General features: G+C 48.0%; 1 protein-coding gene across 1 annotated transcript; it reads right to left on the reverse strand.

Moving 5' to 3' along the window:
* Positions 1-952: 952 nt before the first annotated feature.
* LOC114599780 (ABHD16B-like) lies at positions 953-2,730 on the reverse strand. Its single transcript, XM_028735487.2, has one exon. It carries the CDS (start codon positions 2,276-2,278, stop codon positions 953-955), a length of 1,326 nt encoding a protein of 441 aa, XP_028591320.2. The 5' UTR covers positions 2,279-2,730.
* Positions 2,731-18,801: the final 16,071 nt, after the last annotated feature.

Consider the following 18,801-nt stretch of genomic DNA (forward strand, 5'->3'; position numbering starts at 1 on the left):
GGCAAGTCCTAGGCTCTGTGGCTTAACCCACAGCGCCACCCGCATCCCTTATTCTTATTCCTACGTACTCCCAAATATTATATCTAGAGTAGGAATGATTTGTCCTGGGCCCTATGGGACCATAATGCATAATGGGTCCCAGCTCTTCGGAATCAAAGAAATAATCAGCAGCAATAGTGATGCTTTCAGGGCATCTCTGCCCAGCTGGGAGTCACAAGAACCAAACTTCAAAAGCTATAGAATCTTAGATTACTTAGATTCCTGCAATGCAGGAATCACAGCTAAGGAATCCTTGATAGATGGCCATAAAATGTAAAGGGGCCCCTGACCGTTAGGTCCAGTCGCGGACGACTCTGGGGTTGTGGCACTCATCTCACTTTACTGACCAAGGGAGCCAGCGTACAGCTTCCAGGTCATGTGGCCAGCATGACTAAGCCGCTTTTGGCGAAACCAGAGCAGAGCACGGAAACGCCGTTTACCTTCCCGCCGGAGTGGTGCCTATTTATCTACTTGCACTTTGATGTGCTTTAGAACTGCTAGGTTGGCAGGAGCTGGGACCAAACAACAGGAGCTCACCCCGTCGTGGGTATTCAAACCGATGACCTTCTGATCGGCAAGCCCTAGGCTCTGTGGTTTAGCCCACAGCACCACCCGTGTTCCTAGATGGCCATACAACCCCTGTTTAAAAACCTCAGGTGAAGGAGACCACCTTCCGAGGCAGTCCGTTCAACAAGCAGCTCTTACTGTCAGAATGCTCTTCGTAATGTTTAGCTGGAATCTCTTCTATTGTCATTTGAATCCAGTGGTTTGGGTCCTGCCCTCCGGAACAGCAGAAGGTAGAATCTGAACCAAAAGACCTCACCACCGCCTGCACAAACAAACCGCAATGATGAATGCTAGTTTTTATTTCTCTCTCTTTCTCTACAGTCAAGCCGCCACCTCCCCAGCCGAGCTAGAGCTTCCAGGGCATCTGAAATTCGTTTGGTGGCAAAGTTCTTCCATGGGTGGTCTCCACGTTCTTCAGGTGCTTCTTGGCCAAAAACAAGGCCATCTGCTTCTTCTTCGCGGGGGGAAGGTTCTTCCCGACGTTCCAGGGGAAGCTGCAGTTTGAGCCAAGGCTGGCTTTGTAGCCGCGGAGCGTTTGGAGGCACCAGTCCTCATCCACTTTGTAGAAGAAGCTGTAGATGAGGTTGTCCATCTGAGGGCAGTCGGCAGCCAGCCAGCTGCGCACCACTTCCTCCTCCTCGGATATAAGGTCGGGGTAACGGCACCTCAAGAGCTGCAGGAGCAGCTCGTTGGCTCTGTTGGTCTTGATGACAGGCAGCTTGCTCTCTGAGTGGAAGTGGGTGCTGGTGATTTCGTCCAATGTCCTCCTGACGAGCAGCACTGGGCCAGGGTACTGGCACAGCATCTCTGCCACGTTGAGATTGAAGTGCTCCGTCACGGTCTTGACCACCAGCTTCTTCCAGCTCTTTGCCATCACCTTCATGGCCAAAGGGAGCAAGCTGTCAAAGGAGGCGTCCAGTACCAACCCGCCTAGCTCCGGATAAGTCTTTGCAGCCCAAGTGGCTGTGTAGCTCCCTAAGGAGTAGCCGTAGATGGCAATGTCCGGCAGGGCAAAACCCAGCCGGCGTATGGCATATTGGATGACCACATCCATAGCGTTGACGTCATTTGCCGGATAGGGTTTGCCCGTGCTCCTGCCGAAACCAGGGTGGTTCCACCCCAGGACAGAGTACCCGGCCTTCAGTGGGGTGAAAAAGCATCCGACCTCATAGAAACTGCCATTCCCCTCGCAGCAGATCACCAGCTGCATCCCTCGTTTCTCCGGACTTTTCCTCTTCCTCCTGTCCACAAACATTGTGTCAATTTCGTTCCCATCGCGGGCTATCAGTTTGGCCCGTTTCCCGTGGAAATCCTCAATGAGGCAAGTTCGGGCGTTCACCAGTATATTGGGCGGGACTTTGTTCAAGAGGCAAACGGAACCCGGGTAGAGCAGCCAGCGGCCGATGGAGTGAGCAATGGCATACCTGGCGAACTTGCTGGAGCAATGCTTGAAGGAGTGGAAGACGCTGGATCTGGAGCTCTCCGCCACGGCGCCCTCCTGGGGGACTGTAAGCATCCCTTGGGGGTTCTGGTTGTTGATGGTGATGCTGCTGCTGCTGTGCCCATTGGCGACGGTGCTGGTCCCGGCCTCATCCCAGCGATATTCCACTGGGCACTTCTTGAAGACACAGCTGTCTTTGATCATCAAGTAGGTTTTCATTTTGTAACACATGTTGGAGCTCTTTGGGGGGGGAGCGTTCACGGGATCAAACGACGGTGCCTTTTAGGAAGCTGGGTCAAGTTAAAGGAAGGGGAACACGAAGAAGAGAAGGACAAAGAGATATTTCTAGAGGCAGGCTGGAAGTTAGCAACTTTTGATTCGGGTCCAACCCAGAAGTGGATGTGGAGCAGCACTAGAATGTCTTGAGATGGCTGCTGCCCACCTGCCCTTGGCTGATGTTGGGAGGGTCATATCCTGCAAAAGGGCAACCGGGCACTTCCTCCAAGAGCCCCTACAGGCCAGTCACTCAAAGCAAAGGTAATAATAAGCCATGTCAGTCCCCTTTGTGAGCAACTACTCCTCTGAGGACTTGGCTGGGAGGCCCATCAGCTGCCAGGGGGGTCTGGAGGTGGACATTGCAAATTATTCTCTGGGGCGGTGGAGCAAGAGCACAGAGTCTGTCCACTTAGCCGCATCAATCCCAGGCTCGTCCGTCAGTCCCACGGAACAAAAGGCTTTCTTGCGGGCCAGAGTGCCCCTATATCTCAGGGACCGGGAAGTGGGCCTCGTTGAAGGTTAGATACCTTCTTCCATCAGTAACATTATTAACACTTGTTTAATTCGTTACCCATCCTCCACTCTAAGGTACCAGGTCAGGCAACAAGGTAAGAAGGTAAGAAGAGCCTGCTGGATCAGGCCAATGGCCCACCTGCTCTCACAGTGGCCAGACAGATGCCTGTGTGAAAGCAGCAAGCAGGATTCGAACACAGGAGCCTGTGGTTTCCAGCAACCGGTACTCAGTTTGCATTGGGGGGGGGGGAGTTCCCGGTGGAAATTCCCACTTGAGAGGAACCATTGTCATCTAGGCATCTGCGGGGGAGAAAAGGTTTTAATTCCTCCTAAAGGTTTAAATTCCCCCTCCATGCTTGCTGTGAACTACCAGCCCAAGTGATGCAAAAAGCATTTTTTAAAAGCTGCGCATTAGATGTGTTTCATGCCGCGTGCAGTTTGGTGCTCAAGTTGAAAGGGAAGTGTGACCAGCCAGTGGGAGAAGCCGTCTCTCTTTTTGCTCTCCAAACTCCCCCCGCCCCACCCACAGCACTGACCACAGAGACATCACTTTCCTCTTCATCACAAACGCAGCTCTCAGAATGATGTGTAATCTCAACCCACAGTCTTGAAAAACCCTACAGTATCCCCCATGCAACAGGAGGCAGACGGCGTTGCGGGGACCAGAAGGCATTTCCTCGATTCCTCTTTCCTAGGAAGAGGGAAGAGGGGGCAGGATGGTTGCAAAAGCCCCCGCTGGAGACAGATGACTGTTGGAGAACTGGAGGCGGTAACGGTGGAGGGGTTGCTGCCTCTGGCACTCTTTGAGGAAGGAGGAAAGAGCAGCGATGGTGCTCTTTTCAGTCCCCAGAGAGCTAGCGGGGGCGAGGGGTTGAAAGAGAGGAGAAGCCTGGTTTTGGTACAAATCCGTCATCCGGTTTTCATCACGGAGAGAACAAGTCTCTGAGTGCAGTTTGAACAAAAGTGAAAATAGGACACACACACACACACAGCACAGGAAACAAATTCTGTCTCTAATCAGCTTCTCAGTTACTTCTGTGTCAATAACTTTACATATACTCTACCCAGACATGTATGTACTTTAATCTGCAGTTTTATCTTGCAATGTATGCTTTTATTCGTTCTGCATGTTTTATAAACTTGCTTTTCACACTGATTTTTAAAAAATCGACGCCTCTTTTATATTCTTCATAAACGGTTTTCTTTGCAGTGAAGCAGTATGCAAATATTATTAAATAAACAATTGTGGGCACTTGGTGTCAAACACCGGTGGTGGGAGCACATTGGAACCAGAGTGAATGGTAACCATTGCTCTATATCACATTTGTATCCCAACTTTCCTTCAAGGAGCTCGAAGGGGCACACATCATTTTCCTCCTCCCCATTTTATCCTCACAGCCCTGTGAGGTAGGTTAGGTTGAGAGTAAATGACTGGCCCTAGGTCATCCAGTGAGCTTCATGGCCGATGGGGATTTGAACCCAGGTCTCCCAGGTCCCAATCTGACACTCTAACCCATGGGTAGGTAAATTATGGCCCAGGGGCTGGATCCGGTCCAATCGCCTTCTCAAACCGGCCCACGGACGGTCCAGGAATCAGCATGTTTTTACATGAGTAGAATGTGTCCTTTTATTTAAAATGCATCTCTGGGTTATTTGTGGGGCATAGGAATTCGTTCATATTTTTTTCTCCAAAATATAGTCCAGCCCCCCACAAGGTCTGAGGGATAGTGGCTCCCTGTTTAAAAGGTTTGCTGATCCCTGCTCTAACCACTAGGCAACACAGCTTCATCAGCTGCCATTCCACCTGGCTGCATGAGAAGGAGAGTAGTGGCCTTAGCTCCTAGACATGCTTATCTTCCTCCTCCCTCTCTGGCCTTTTCCCCAATTCTATTATATGAGTAAGCCATTAACGTACTTTGAAAACTGTGAACTGCATTGAATTGGTAAATTGGTAGAAAAGTGACCTATAAATCTAATTTATACTTTTTTAAAAGAGAGAGAACATGCAGCTGTTGCCTTCAACTGGGGGGCAGGGAAGGAGGGGAGAATCCTGCCTTTACTGAAAAGCATCCAGCAACTGCCCCAATTTCCAGATTTTTTACATGCAAAATATTCTGGCAAATGGCCTGGGGGTCAAAAACCGGCCAGACTGGTGCTGTTGCCATTTCTGCCATTGGCGTTAGAAAGGGGGGTCTCCATGTCTTTAAGAGATCGAAGGCTGCTTGCATCACATACCCCCCTCCCAAAGGTCCCTATTCTCCAGGGACAGTCCTGGAAATATGAAAGCCATCCCGGCTTTTGATTTGATCCTGAAAGGTCCCTATTTCCCCCACAAGTGCTGCCAGCGTTGAGCTCAGGGAAGAAGATGAGCAGGGTGTCAGGAAAGGGCAACAACTTGTTTTCTTGTTGTGTGTGGGTTGCTGTTGTTTTTTAACTCCCAGAGAAGCAGAGCGGTGCTTGTGGAATATTCTGCCTCAGGCGTCTAAATAACATGGCCAATGTTGGTTGTGCCTGGGCTGCTTTCAGATCAGATAACCTGTTCATTATGCTTTCTTGCCGATCTGTTTGCACAGAGTTTTTTAAAGTTCCGGTAACATTGACGAGTCATTTCTTTATTTATTTATTCCTTATCAAGAAAAGTCTGCGGGGTTTTTTTCCGAGGGAGGAGGAAGTGTATTTTGGGAGGGGTGTTTCTAAGACTCAGGTGAAGCCGTGAAGCTCCCTTGTAATTTTTGCTCTTCTTAGAGGCTACATGTTGTTTAAGTAATCTTGCAATGTTTTTAGTACCAAAATGTGGGGGTTTTTTTGTTTGCTATTGTTTTGCTGTTGTTATAAAACTGCTTTAGAAGTTACAGATGGGTAGCAGTGTTGGTCTGCCATAGTCAAAACAAAAAAAATTCCTTCCAGTAGCACCTTAAAGACCAACTAAGTTAGTTCTTGGTATGAGCTTTCGTGTGCATGCACACTTCTTCAGATACACTGAAACAGAAGTTGCCAGATCCTTCTATATAGTGAGAAGGTGGGGAGGAAAAAAGAAAGGGGTGAGAAGGTGAAAAATGGCTTTGTCATGTATAATGAGATAAGAATCCAATGTCTTTGTTCAGACCAGGTCTCTCCATGGTTTTAAGTTTGATAATGAGTTGCAATTCAGCAGCTTCTCTTTCCAGTCTATTTCTGAAATTCCTTTGTAGTAAAAACTTTGTAGTTTACTACTTTTTCCTGTAAGACCTATTGCAGTCGTTAAGAGTCGTCAACAGGCTCATCACAGCTATCTGCCAATCACCCACTCCCACCACCCTTCTGAGTAATACCCCTCCCCACCTTCTCACTATATAGAAGGATCTGGCAACTTCTGTTTCAGTGTATCTGAAGAAGTGTGCATGCACACGAAAGCTCATACCAAGAACTAACTTAGTTGGTCTTTAAGGTGCTACTGGAAGGAATTTTTTTTGTTTTGCTTTAGAAGTGTTTGTTTGAAATGTATTCCTGTTTTATTTTCTTTCTTTTTTGTAAGCCGTTTTGAGCCTCTCTCTTTTTTTGCATGGAATAGCTGCATACAGATAAAATGAATGGATAAATGTTCCACAGGAGATCAGTTCTAATTGCACAGCCTGGATTACCCAGTATGCAACTGAATTCCACCCCAGAATGTATTTCTGTGTTACATCCATATCCCACCTTCCTTCCAAGGAACTCAAGGTGGTGTGCAATAGTTCTCTCACAGTTCTAAAGTGGTATGATATGGTTTTAAATGAATAGTGTGGATGGGACCATAACTTTTAAAAGTATAACTTTAACAATTTGTGCTTTCTTTTTCCCACCCCCACCCTGATCTTTTTCACTTGCATATTGAATCTTTTTATATCATAAGCCTGGGGGCAGAGATCACATAAGAATTGGTTTCTTTGAAGGCATTCTGAAAGCCACCCCCAACCCTTTTTTCTTTTTCTTTCTTTTTTTTTGCTAAAGACATGGCCACTGGTCCCATCACCTCCGCAAACAGAAGGAGAAGAAATGGAGGCAGTGAGAGATTTTACTTTCTTGGGCTCCATGATCACTGCAGATGGTGACAGCAGTCACGAAATTAAAAGACGCCTGCTTCTTGGGAGAAAATCAATGACAAACCTAGACAGCATCTTAAAAAGTAGAGACATCACCTTGCCAACAAAGGTCCGTATAGTTAAAGCTATGGTTTTCCCAGTAGTGATGTATGGAAGTGAGAGCCGGACCATAAAGAAGGCTGATCGCCGAAGAATTGCTGCTTTTGAATTATGGTGCTGGAGGAGACTCTTGAGAGTCCCATGGGCTGCAAGAAGATCAAACCTCTCCATTCTGAAGGAAATCAGCCCTGAGTGCTCACTGGAAGGACAGATCCTGAAGCGGAGGCTCCAATACTTTGGCCACCTCATGAGAAGAGAAGACTTCCTGGAAAAGACCCTGATGTTGGGAAAGATGGAGGGCACAAGGAGAAGGGGACGACAGAGGATGAGATGGTTGGGCAGTGTTCTCGAAGCTACCAGCATGAGTTTGACCAAACTGCGGGAGGCGGTGGAAGACAGGAGTGCCTGGCGTGCTCTGGTCCAGGGGTTCACGAAGAGTCGGACACGACTAAATGACTAAACAACAAGGTTTTTAATGATGCAAGCAAATGAGTAAATAAATAATAGTGTCTATTCCAGACATAATATTTGCTTCATGAATGATGCAAACAGGAGTCCCCAACAAAGGAGTGTTATTTAATACTGAGGAGTTGCTCAGTCGGTACAGCGTGAGACTCCTAATCTGAGGGTCATCGGTTTGAGCCCCACTTGGGGGGGGGGAATTCCTGCATTGCAGGCGGCTGGACTAGATGACCCTTGTGGTCCTTTCTAGCTCTAGAATTCTGTGATTCTGTGAACTCTTACAACAGGTGTACAGCAAGGGAATCTGTGGCTTTCCAGGTATGTGGTCTAAACCACTGAGCCTCTTGGGCTTGCTGATCAGAAGGTTGGTGGTTTAAATCCCCGCAACGGGGTGAGCTGCCATTGCTCTGTCCCAGCTCCTGCCAAACTAGCAGTTCAAAAGCATGTCAGTACAAGCAGATAAAGAGGTACCACTGCAGTGGGAAGGTAAATGGTGTTTCCGTGCGCTCTGGTTTCCATCACGGTGTCCCGTTGTGCCAGAAGAGGTTTAGTCATGCTGGCCACATGACTCAGAAAGCTATCTGTGGACAAACACCAGCTCCCTTGGCCTGAAAGCGAGATGAGTGCCACAACCCCAAAGTCGCCTTTGACTGGACTTAACTGTCCAGGGGTCCAGAGCCAGTGTGGTGTAGTGGTTAAGAGCGGTGGACTCGTAATCTGGTGAACCAGGTTCGCGTCTCGGCTCCTCCACATGCAGCTGCTGGGTGACCTTGGGCCAGTCACACTTCCCTGAAGTCTCTCAGCCCCACTCACCTCACAGAGTGTTTGTTGTGGGGGAGGAAGGGAAAAGGAGATTGTTAGTCGCTTTGAGACTCCCTTGGGTCCTTCCTAACTTGCGCTGGCAAGTGCCTTTGCTAATAGAGTTTACATTCCCCTTTTACATGCACAGCAGACAGCTGGTTGCAGGCTCGTGTGAGCCTCTCCCTGTTATACCATTCAGTCTGTCTCAGATTGAATTGTATGTGCCTTGTAAGTTCCCTTGAAGTCCTCTTAAAAGATATACACACCACAATTCATAAGTCAATAAAAGAAGTTTACTTGTGGTGTAGTGGTTAAGACCGGTAGACTCGTAATCTGGTGAACTGGGTTCGATTCCCCGCTCCTCCACATCCAGCTGCTGGGTGACCTTGGGCTAGTCACACTTCTCTGAAGTCTCTCAGCCTCACTCACCTCACAGAGTGTTTCTTGTGGGGAGGGAAGGGAGAATGTTAGCCGCTTTGAGACTCCTGAAGGGGAGTGAAAGGCGGGATATCAAATACAAACTCCTCCTCTTCTTCTTCTTCTACCTTTTTTTAAGCCTTTATAGGTCCTATCACCTTGGTGGTGCTGGCTGGGGGATGGGAGAAAATGGGAGTCTAGCAAAATCGATTGATTGATTGATTGATTGACTGACTGTGTTTATATCTCACCTTTTTCTCCAATGAGCAGAAGGTGGCACACATTGTTCTCCCCCTCCTCATTTAATCCCCACAACAACCCTGTGAGGTAGGTTAGGTTAGGCTGAGAGGCAGCGACTGGCCCAAGGTCACCCAGTGAGCTTCATGGCTAAGTGGGGATATGAACCCAGGCCTTTCAGGTCCCATTCCAACACTCAAACCATTACACCACCATAGCAGCAGTCGGCAAAGGCGTCCAGGCTGCTGACCAGGTCAGGCGGCGAAGAATTTGCTGCTGCTCTAACTCCAGCCGTAAAACATCCCTGTTTTGGAATCAGCAAAAATCCCCCTGGAGCTGAACAAAGTCCTTGGGCTGATCTCCTCTGCAAGGATGGATGGGGGGGCAGAGAGGAACAGGCTGGAGAAAATGGGATCAAGGGCTGCATTGGCAAGTGAAAGGTCACATTCATCACCGAGAGGGAAGGAAGAGGGCAGCCGAGGCAGCAGAGGAGGGTCCAGGGTGACTCTGGAGAAAGGAGTGGAGGTCAGGATGTCCCGAAAAAAACAAAACCTCTCCCTTGAAATATGGCTGGGTTGTGAGGAGTGGCAAGGAGGGACAGGGTCGTTTTATTTGAGAGGGGTTTTTTTTGGGGGGGGGTGGCGGCTGCAGGGTATGCTGGGATTCGAGATGCGCACAGAAATTTGAAACCCCAGTAGCGCACAGCTCATCCTGGTCTATCCGCAGCAATCTTGCCTCAATTTCCCTTTGCGACAGAGAGCACACGAGCGCTGGGAAGACACCGGAGTAAGCAGTAACAGGTACACAGCCTGTATATGCTCAGCAACAGATGTTATGGCTGCTGTCCGGGGTGTGTCTTTTTTAATCGTTTTTATTTGATTTTACAAATATAAATTTATAACAAAACCAAATACATATCCATATACAGTAGAGAGATTTCTCTGAACCTCGAGATTTCCCCTCCATGGCTCCTAATGTCAACTTTTCAACTGCATATTATGTCATAGTCTATATTTTATATATATATATTATATTTTATATTTTATATATATTTTATATTTTATATTTTATATATAGGGACGCGGGTGGCGCTGTGGGTTAAAGCCTCAGTGCCTAGGACTTGCCGATCGAAAGGTTGGCGGTTCGAATCCCCGCGGCGGGGTGCGCTCCCGTCGCTCGGTCCCAGCGCCTGCCAACCTAGCAGTTCGAAAGCACCCCCAGGTGCAAGTAGATAAATAGGGACCGCTTACTAGCGGGAAGGTAAACGGCGTTCCGTGTGCTGCGCTGGCTCGCCAGATGCAGCTTTGTCACGCTGGCCACGTGACCCGGAAGTGTCTGCGGACAGCGCTGGCCCCCGGCCTCTTGAGTGAGATGGGCGCACAACCCTAGAGTCTGGCAAGACTGGCCCGTACGGGCAGGGGTACCTTTACCTTTACCTTTACCTTATATTTTATATACATCCATATTATCCATAGTAATTGCAACATGACAAGTGAGATTAAAATGCTGCGAATGTTTTTATCTGCTTACAGTGGTCTCCTAAGTAAATTATAAATTTTCCCCATTCTTTCTTGAAATTTTTGTCTTCTTGGTCGCTGAGCTTTCCGGTCAGTTTTGCCATTTCGGTATAGTCCATCAGCTTGATTTGCCATTTCTCTCTGGTAGGGACTTGTGTTCTACCCATCTCTGGGCTAGTAGCATCCGTGCTGCTCTTGTCACATACATGAAAAGTCTTTTCTGTTCCTTTGGGATGTCGGTACCTACAATTCCTAATCAAAAGGCTTCTGTTTTTTCACAAAAGTTATTTTAAACATTTTTTCCAATTCATTATATATCACTTCCCAGAAAGCCTTTATAACTTTACATGACCACCACATATGATAAAAGGGGTGTGTCTTGTGGGGGGTGTGTGACCTGGGGGAAAATGGCCTCGCGGGTCATATTGGGATTCCTCCTGGGCCTAAGGCATGATACTTGGGGCAATGGCAACTCTTTGCAGTGGAGGAAAACACAATGGTTCTAGGCTAATAATAATAATAGTAATAGTAATTTGTTATTTATACCCCACCCATCTGGCTGGGTTTCCCTAGCCACTCTGGGCAGCTTCCAACAAAATACAGTGGTACCTCGTGTTACATACGCTTCAGGTTACATATGCTTCAGGTTACAGACTCCGCTAACCCAGAAATAGTACCTCAGGTTAAGAACTTTGCTTCAGGTTGAGAACAGAAATCGTGCTCCGGCGGCGCGGCGGCAGCAGGAGGCCCCATTAGCTAAAGTGGTGCTTCAGGTTAAGAACAGTTTCAGGTTATGTACAGACCTCTGGAACGAATTAAGTACTTAACCTGAGGTACCACTGTATTAAAATATAGTAATGCATCAAACATTAAAATCTTCCCTAAACAGGGCTGCCTTCAGATGTCTTCTAAAAGTCTGGTAGTTGTTCTCTTTCACATCTGGTGGGAGAGCGTTCCACAGGGCGGGTGCCACTACCGAGAAGGCCCTCTGCCTGGTTCTCTGTACGGCAAAAATGAAATTCCTTGACGAAAGTATCACATCCCCTTCCCTCTAACTCTACAGTTCTGTGTTTCTGTGATCCACTTGCCTCTCTTTTGCAAAGTCCTTGAGGTGGAGGTCCATCTTTCCGCCACCTTACTTTGTCCCTCTGAAAGTAAACTGAAGGACATTAATACCCACCACGGATGAGTCAGGGCAGGCCAGCAGGCTAGGTCTTAACCCCAGTTGGCTTCCTTCACCCGGATCCGCCTGGGGCCATCTGCTTGCTTGGGGAAGGGGGAAAAAATCTCCCACCCTGAAGGCTAATCTTCTTTAATCTCTGTCAATTGGATCTGTGCCTTTGTTCCACCAGTCAGCAGGAGACCAGCACGTTGGCTCAGTGAGAGAGAGGCAGCCAGCACTGTGGTTCCTGGGCAGAACACGTGTCTGCCTTCCGTGGGGCAACCTCTTGGCATAATAACACTGTGCTACAAATGTTTCTGTTTTCATTTTTGGCAGGGTGGCAGCTATATAACACCGACTCAAACTAAATCATCCAGAACAGGGTAAGACCAAGGACAGTGCTTTCAAAGCATCCAGTCAGGCTGGCATAGCTTCCCCAAATCTGGTGTCCAGGGCAGCTGTTTATCCGCTCCATCTGGTACGCAGGATGAGACCCTACCTGCCTGCAGACCGTCTCTCCAGAGTGGTGCATGCTCTAGTTATCTCCCGCTTGGACTACTGCAATGCGCTCTACGTGGGGCTACCTTTGAAGGTGACCCGGAAACTACAACTAATCCGGAATGCGGCAGCTAGACTGGTGACTGGGAGCGGCCGCCGGGACCACATAACACCGTTCCTGAAAGACCTACATTTGCTCCCAGTACGTTTCCCAGTATGCATAATTCAAAGTGTTGGTGCTGACCTTTAAAGCCCTAAACGGCTTCGGTCCTGTATACCTGAAGGAGCATCTCCACCCCCATCGTTCAGCCCGGACACTGAGATCCAGCTCTGAAGGCCTTCTGGCGGTTCCCTCACTGTGAGAAGCAAAGCTACAGGGAATCAGGCAAAGGGGCTTCTTGGTGGTGGTGCCCGCCCTGTGGAACGCCCTCCCATCAGATGTCAAGGAAATAAACGACTATCTAACTTTTAGAAGACATCTGAAGGCAGCCCTGTTTAGGGAAGTTTTTAATGTTTGATGTTTTATTGTGTTTTTAATATTCTGTTGGGAGCAGCCCAGAGTGGCTGGGGAAACCCAGTTAGATGGGCGGGGTATAAATTATTATTATTATTATTATTATTATTATTATTATTATTATTATTATGCCCTCCAGATGGTTTGGACGATGGCACCCATCAGCCTCAGCTAGCATGGACGTGGGTCTAGAGCATGCGTAGGCAAACTAAGGCCCGGGGGCAAGATCTGGTCCAATCGCCTTCTAAATCCAGCCCGTGTAAGGTCTGGGAATCAGCATGTTTTCACATGAGGAGAATGTGTCCTTTTATTTAAAATGCATCTCTGGGTTATTTGTGGGGCCTGCCTGGTGTTTTTACATGTGTAGAATGTGTGCTTTTATTTAAAATGCATCTCTGGGTTATTTGTGGGGCATAGGAATTCGTTCATTTCCCCCCCCCAAAAAAAATATAGTCCGGCCCACCACAAGGTCTGAGGGACAGTGGACCGGCCCCCTGCTGAAAAAGTTTGCTGACCCCTGGTCTAGGGGCTCCACCCCCTGGTCTGCCAGGGGCTGCTCTTTGCATTTCAGAGTGCCAGGCTCCTCAGAAGGGCTGCCTAAGAGATCCTTTTATTATGGCATTTCAGCACTAGACCCGTTACAGGAGCATTTATGTGCTGATAAGAGTCCACCAAGTTGCTTTAAAAACCCACCAAGTTCAGTCAATAGGACTGAGGCCTCATCCTCTCCCTTTTGGCTGACCAACTGCCCTTTGCTCAAGCAAAGAGAGAGGGGGATGAGGGTCTTTTTTAAAGGACCCTCCTTCCTTGGAGGTTTTTAAGCCGAGGTCGCATGGCCACCTGCCATGGATGCTTCCGTTGAGATTCCTGCCTTGCCGTGGGTTGGGCCGGAGGACCTTCAGGGTCCCTTCCAACTTTACAAATCTATGATCCTACGAGTGGCAAATTGTGGCACCAGCTTGCCCAGCAGCTTGCTGGTGTTTATATGACCACTAGGCCTGTTTCCCCCGCATGCCTTGCTGCTGACCCTTTGCTCTTCCCGCCTGCACTCCCCTCCACACAGATTGGCTGGCAGATGTCCCTCAGGGCTGCTGCAGCCATGGCACAATCTCCTAACCGTGCCCTCCTAGGAGGAACGCAGATCGGGTCTTGCAAGGTTTTGGAGGGGATTTGACACCCTCCAAAATGGATTCATGCTGTCAGGCGGATTTGCAATTAACCCAACCATCCTCTCTCCCCCCCCCACCCCAAATGCCCGCTTTGTTTCTCGCCAAAGGCGGGCAGAGACAAAGGCATGTGCAGATTGCGTTTCCCCAATACAGCCTGCCATTCTTGGGGGGCTCCCTGCACCCGCAATAATCTGACCTGGATGAGAGAGACACTTGCATTGGGCTGTGTTAATTGTGACCTTTTCTTGCCAAGACCATCTCTCCGCGGCAGCTGAGCCTCCGATTCCAAACAGCCAGGGCTTATTAACATGACTTCTAATCCCCTAACGACCCCCTGATTGTTCAGACATATGGACGGCGCCTTCCCCCTTGCCAGATGAACCCCCTACTTCCATCCCACCCACCCCAGGAAACCCTTTGCCTCTGACAAGGCTGGCTTTGAAGTGAAGTGTCTGTCTGCACAGCATCCCAGTTCGGTGGGAGTCCATCATAAATATCAGATTACCAGCCCACTCCCCCACCGCATCCTCTGCCCCCTTTTCCCTCTTCTCCGCCCGCCTCATCTGTTTCCAACAGTGGGTTCGCAAAGCTGCTTGCCAGCTGCATGCCCACTTTCCCAGGGCACAGAGAGGGAAGGGTGCGCTCTCTGCAAAAAAGATGCTGCCAAAGAGCTTGCGATCAGGCGTCCCTCTCTAGTCCTCCTGGAACAATTCTAGGTTGCAGAAATACATGGGAATGGAAGGCAATGGAAGAGGGAGAGGGAGAAAAAAAGACAAAGGATAAAGAAAAGGGATGGGAAGAATGAAAAGAAATAGGATTCCCAGGAGTAATAAGAATAATAAATTTTATTTATACTCCGCCCTCCCTGGACAGAGCCGGGCTCAGGGCAGCTAACACCAATAAAAGCACAGTAAAAACATAATGGGGGGGGGGGAGAGAACCAATTTAAAATACAGGTTAAAATGCAATTTAAAATGCAGGTGATAAAGTAGCTGATAAATCAAGACCATAAGAGGAGGGAAACATAAGGGGCAGACTGAGTCCAAACCAAAGGCCAGGCAGAACAGCTCTGTCTTGCAGGCCCTGCAGAAAGATGTCAAGTCCCACAGGGCCCTAGTCTCTTGTGGCAGAGCGTTCCACCAAGTTGGGGCCAGTACTGAAAAGGCCCTGGCCCTAGTTGAGACCAATCTAACCTCCTTGTGACCTGGGACCTCCAAAATGTTGCCATTTGTGGACCTTAAGGTCCTCCGTGGGACATACCAGGAGAGGTGATCCCGTAGGTACGAGGGTCCTAGGCCGTGGAGGGCTTTAAAGGTCAAAACCAGCACCTTAAACCTGACCCTGAACTCCACCGGGAGCCAGTGCAGCTGGTAAAGCACTGGGTGAATGTGATCCCGCATCGAGGACCCCGTAAGGAGGCTCGCCGCAGCATTCTGCACCTGCTGGGTGGGGCAGAAATTTTATAAGGCAAGTAACAGTTGACATGATAGAAGCTTATAAAATCATCCAAGGAAAGGAGAAAGAGGATAGAAAGAAAGAAAAATCATGATACTGGGACTCGTAGACATCCAGTGAAGCTGAACGTTGGAGGGTTTGGGACTGAAGTGAAGGCCCAAGACAGGAGTTGATCATCATGTGAGCTGTGCACAGATGGGCTGAAGCGAGCTGCTGCCATTCCTGTGGAGCCTCCTTTTATTGAGACAAATCTGCAAGCTAGGCAGATACATTTTTGGGCTGTGACCTTTACACATCTTCCGTCCCGAGATCGTGGGGTGGTACAAAGCTATTTTGGCACCTGTTTCCACACCGTCATTTTCCCCTTGCACAGTGTATGACGAAGGAGACAAAAGGTCTCCGGGACAAAAGGTTACAGACAGGACACCGCTGACTGCTGAGACCGCAAAAGGTTAGACCGAGGGAACGATGTTCCAGACAGCTGTGGCTTGTCTGGGGGGGGGGGAGTTTTTCCTGCACCCCAGGGTCACGCGTGCAGGCAGACTGTGGCTGCCTGCTGGTGGAGAGTGTGCTCCCTCCGGACCTCACTGTCCACTTCCGCGATATCCCTACAGGGACGGTGAATTTTGCACCGTGAATTTCACTGCCCTCTAAGGCAGTCATGGGAATACATGTTTTGACTGTCTCCCTGGCCTTGACCTGTTCCTCTCCTGCCTTTGGCCTTGAAAGGGATCCTGCCCGAGATCAGACCCTGCCAGCGTTTCTTCTGATGGGCTGAAACGAAGCTCAAAGAAAAGAAAGAAATATTATGGGAGTGAAAGAGAGAGATAGAGAACAGAATTTGCTAGATGGTGACTTGATGGAAAGGATACAGGCGAGGGGGGGCAGGCGGGTGCAGCTTGACCACTTGAGGAAACTCAGTGGATCTTCCTGGAGGTGAGGGGTGTATGTCGCCAAGGCAGATGCTGCACATCTGGCAGCTGAGAATGCACTCTTGGGAACCCCAGAAGACAGTCTATAACTGGCAAAAATCAGCATTCCCAACCAGCTCTCTTGTTTCCTGCATAGCCTTTTGCTTACCAGATGTGTCCTCGCCTCATCTATTTTCCTCTGCTCGCTGCCCACCCCACCATGCAGTCCAACAACAAACAAAGCTCCCAGGATGAGCACAGCTCAGAAATGGCCTGTAAGATTTATTCCAAAGGCAGCAAAAGTGAAGTGTGTTTTGGGACACAGATGGACCTTCACTGGGGGAGTCGTACATTCTTCTTCTTTGGCGATCCCTCGCAGCCGAGTAAGATTGTCTTCCATAAACACACTTTTAACAATGAGTCCGTAAGTGACTGTGGAGGCCAATTCTGGATCCACACGTCCTTCCACAGTGGGGACATTGGTTTCCGGGCGGGAGTTGATCACGGTGTGGATTTGCCAAGCATGCCTTCCTCTTAGCACGTTTCTCCCTTGTGTCCTGAGTTTGAGTTGTCTTCAAAGCCCATGACACCTTTGGCAAAGGCTGTTCTCCAACTGGAGCGCTCGCAGGCCAGTGTTTCCCAGTTGTCAGTGCTTATACTACATTTTTTTAGATTTGCCTTGAGACAGTCTTTAAACCTCTTTTGTTGACCACCATCATTACGCTTTCCATTTTTAAGTTCAACATAGATACTGCTTCATAACCAGGCAGACCCTTGGTCCGATATAAAGCGGTATAGAAATGAAATGAATAATAATAATAATAATAATCATCATCATCATCATCATCATCATCTAGCTTAGTATTGTCTACACAGACTACCAGCAGCTCACCAGAATTTCAGGCAGAAATGCTGGAGGCGTTGGGGCTTGAACCAGCTTTTCACCTTGCCTTGAGGTCTGTTCTGTGGTCTGCATGTTGGGACGGTGCAAACTCTGAATGTACAAGGGAGGTGGGATCTAGACACTTATAAAAAAAAGTTGCGAAAATGCTTTTTAAAAAAAAGTTTCGAAAAATATATGGAATCTGCCATAGCTCGCCATCGCCATCCAGTGTCGCATTTGTGTAATGCACTTTACAACACACCGGAAACGTTTTATATGTAGCTGTATAGCTGAGTCCAGAGTCAAAACCAGCACCTCCCCTTAAAAAATAAAGAAATCTTGTTTATTCAGTATTTGTATTTTCTTCACCTCCTCAACCAAACATGAAAAAGGGCAAGAATTCATTCCAGACAGCCCAGATGGTTGTCTGTTTGAGGACTCTGACTAATGCCAACTCCAGATGGCCTTTAAAGCGCACTCCTTCTCATTGCTCCCCTCTTAGAACAAACCCCCAGGGGCCATCCCATATCTTTCCAGGATCTGGAAGACAATCCACCTCTCCAACCACCCGTCCAAAGGGAAGAACGCAAGGAACTCTGGCTCCCCCTTTTTCCTTTTAGTTCTGCACATAGATTATTCATTTTTAAAGCACAGTTCACCGAGACTCAGGGCCCTTCCAGGTGGCCTGTATGTTGTGAAGGACAGAGAGAAGGGCAAGTTAAAAGAAAAAGAAAAAAGTCTGTGGAACTCTCTTCCACAGGAGGCAGTGAGGACCAGCAGCTTAGTTGGCTTTCAAAGAAGATTGGACTAAGAAATAGGGAAATTGAAAAGAACATCGTTCATGTACGGAATAACGGCGGCCAGAATTTTAGTAGCAAGAAATTGGAAAAGCGCAATACCCAACACGGAAGATTGGCAAATCCTAATGGCAGAATATCTGCAGCTAGAGAAAGCGACAGGAAGAGTAAGAGGCCAACTAAAACAAAAAGCCCATAAGGATTGGAGAATCTTTAAAGAATATTTAGAAAACTATGGAATAAAAGGAAACATCTTGGCAGAATTAGACTGATCCCTGTATTTTATAAATGTAAGTTTGTAGAGTGGTAAAAAGAAATTATATAAGAAATATGTAACTGTGCGGTATAAAGTAATGGATAGACAAAGTACTGTGAGATTAACTGGAAGTCAGTTTTAAATTTTTTTTCTATAAATTTTATAATTGTGTTCAATACCAGGAGTATATATGATGATAATTATATTAATCTTCTTATAGTGTGGTGGTTTGTTTGATTTTTCTGTTATTTGTTTGTTTGATTGTATGTTTGTTTACTTGTATGTACGTCTGTTTTTCATAAATGTATTTATTTTAAATTAATAAAGATTTTTTTAAAAAACAAAACAAAACAAAACACCCTACTGCTGGTCTCATCCGCTCAATCCACCAGAGAGTCAGTGTGGTATAGTGGTTAAGAGCGGTGGACTCGTAATCTGGTGAACCGGGTTCGCTTCCCCACTCCTCCACATGCAGCTGCTGGGTGACCTTGGGCCAGTCACACTTCTCTGAAGTCTCTCAGCCCCACTCACCTCACAGAGTGTTTGTTGTGGGGGAGGAAGGGAAAGGAGAATGTTAGCCGCTTTGAGACTCCTTCGGGTAGTGATAAAGCGGGATATCAAATCCAAACTCCTCCACCAGAGCCTGTCTTCGCAAGCAAGGGAAGTCCCCAACTCACCAAGGCTTTGAGACCCACCAGCTACCATCACCTGGTTCAACCGGCCTGT

Source organism: Podarcis muralis, chromosome 5, assembly GCF_964188315.1.
Source record: "Podarcis muralis chromosome 5, rPodMur119.hap1.1, whole genome shotgun sequence".
Classification (NCBI taxonomy): Eukaryota; Metazoa; Chordata; class Lepidosauria; order Squamata; family Lacertidae; genus Podarcis; species Podarcis muralis.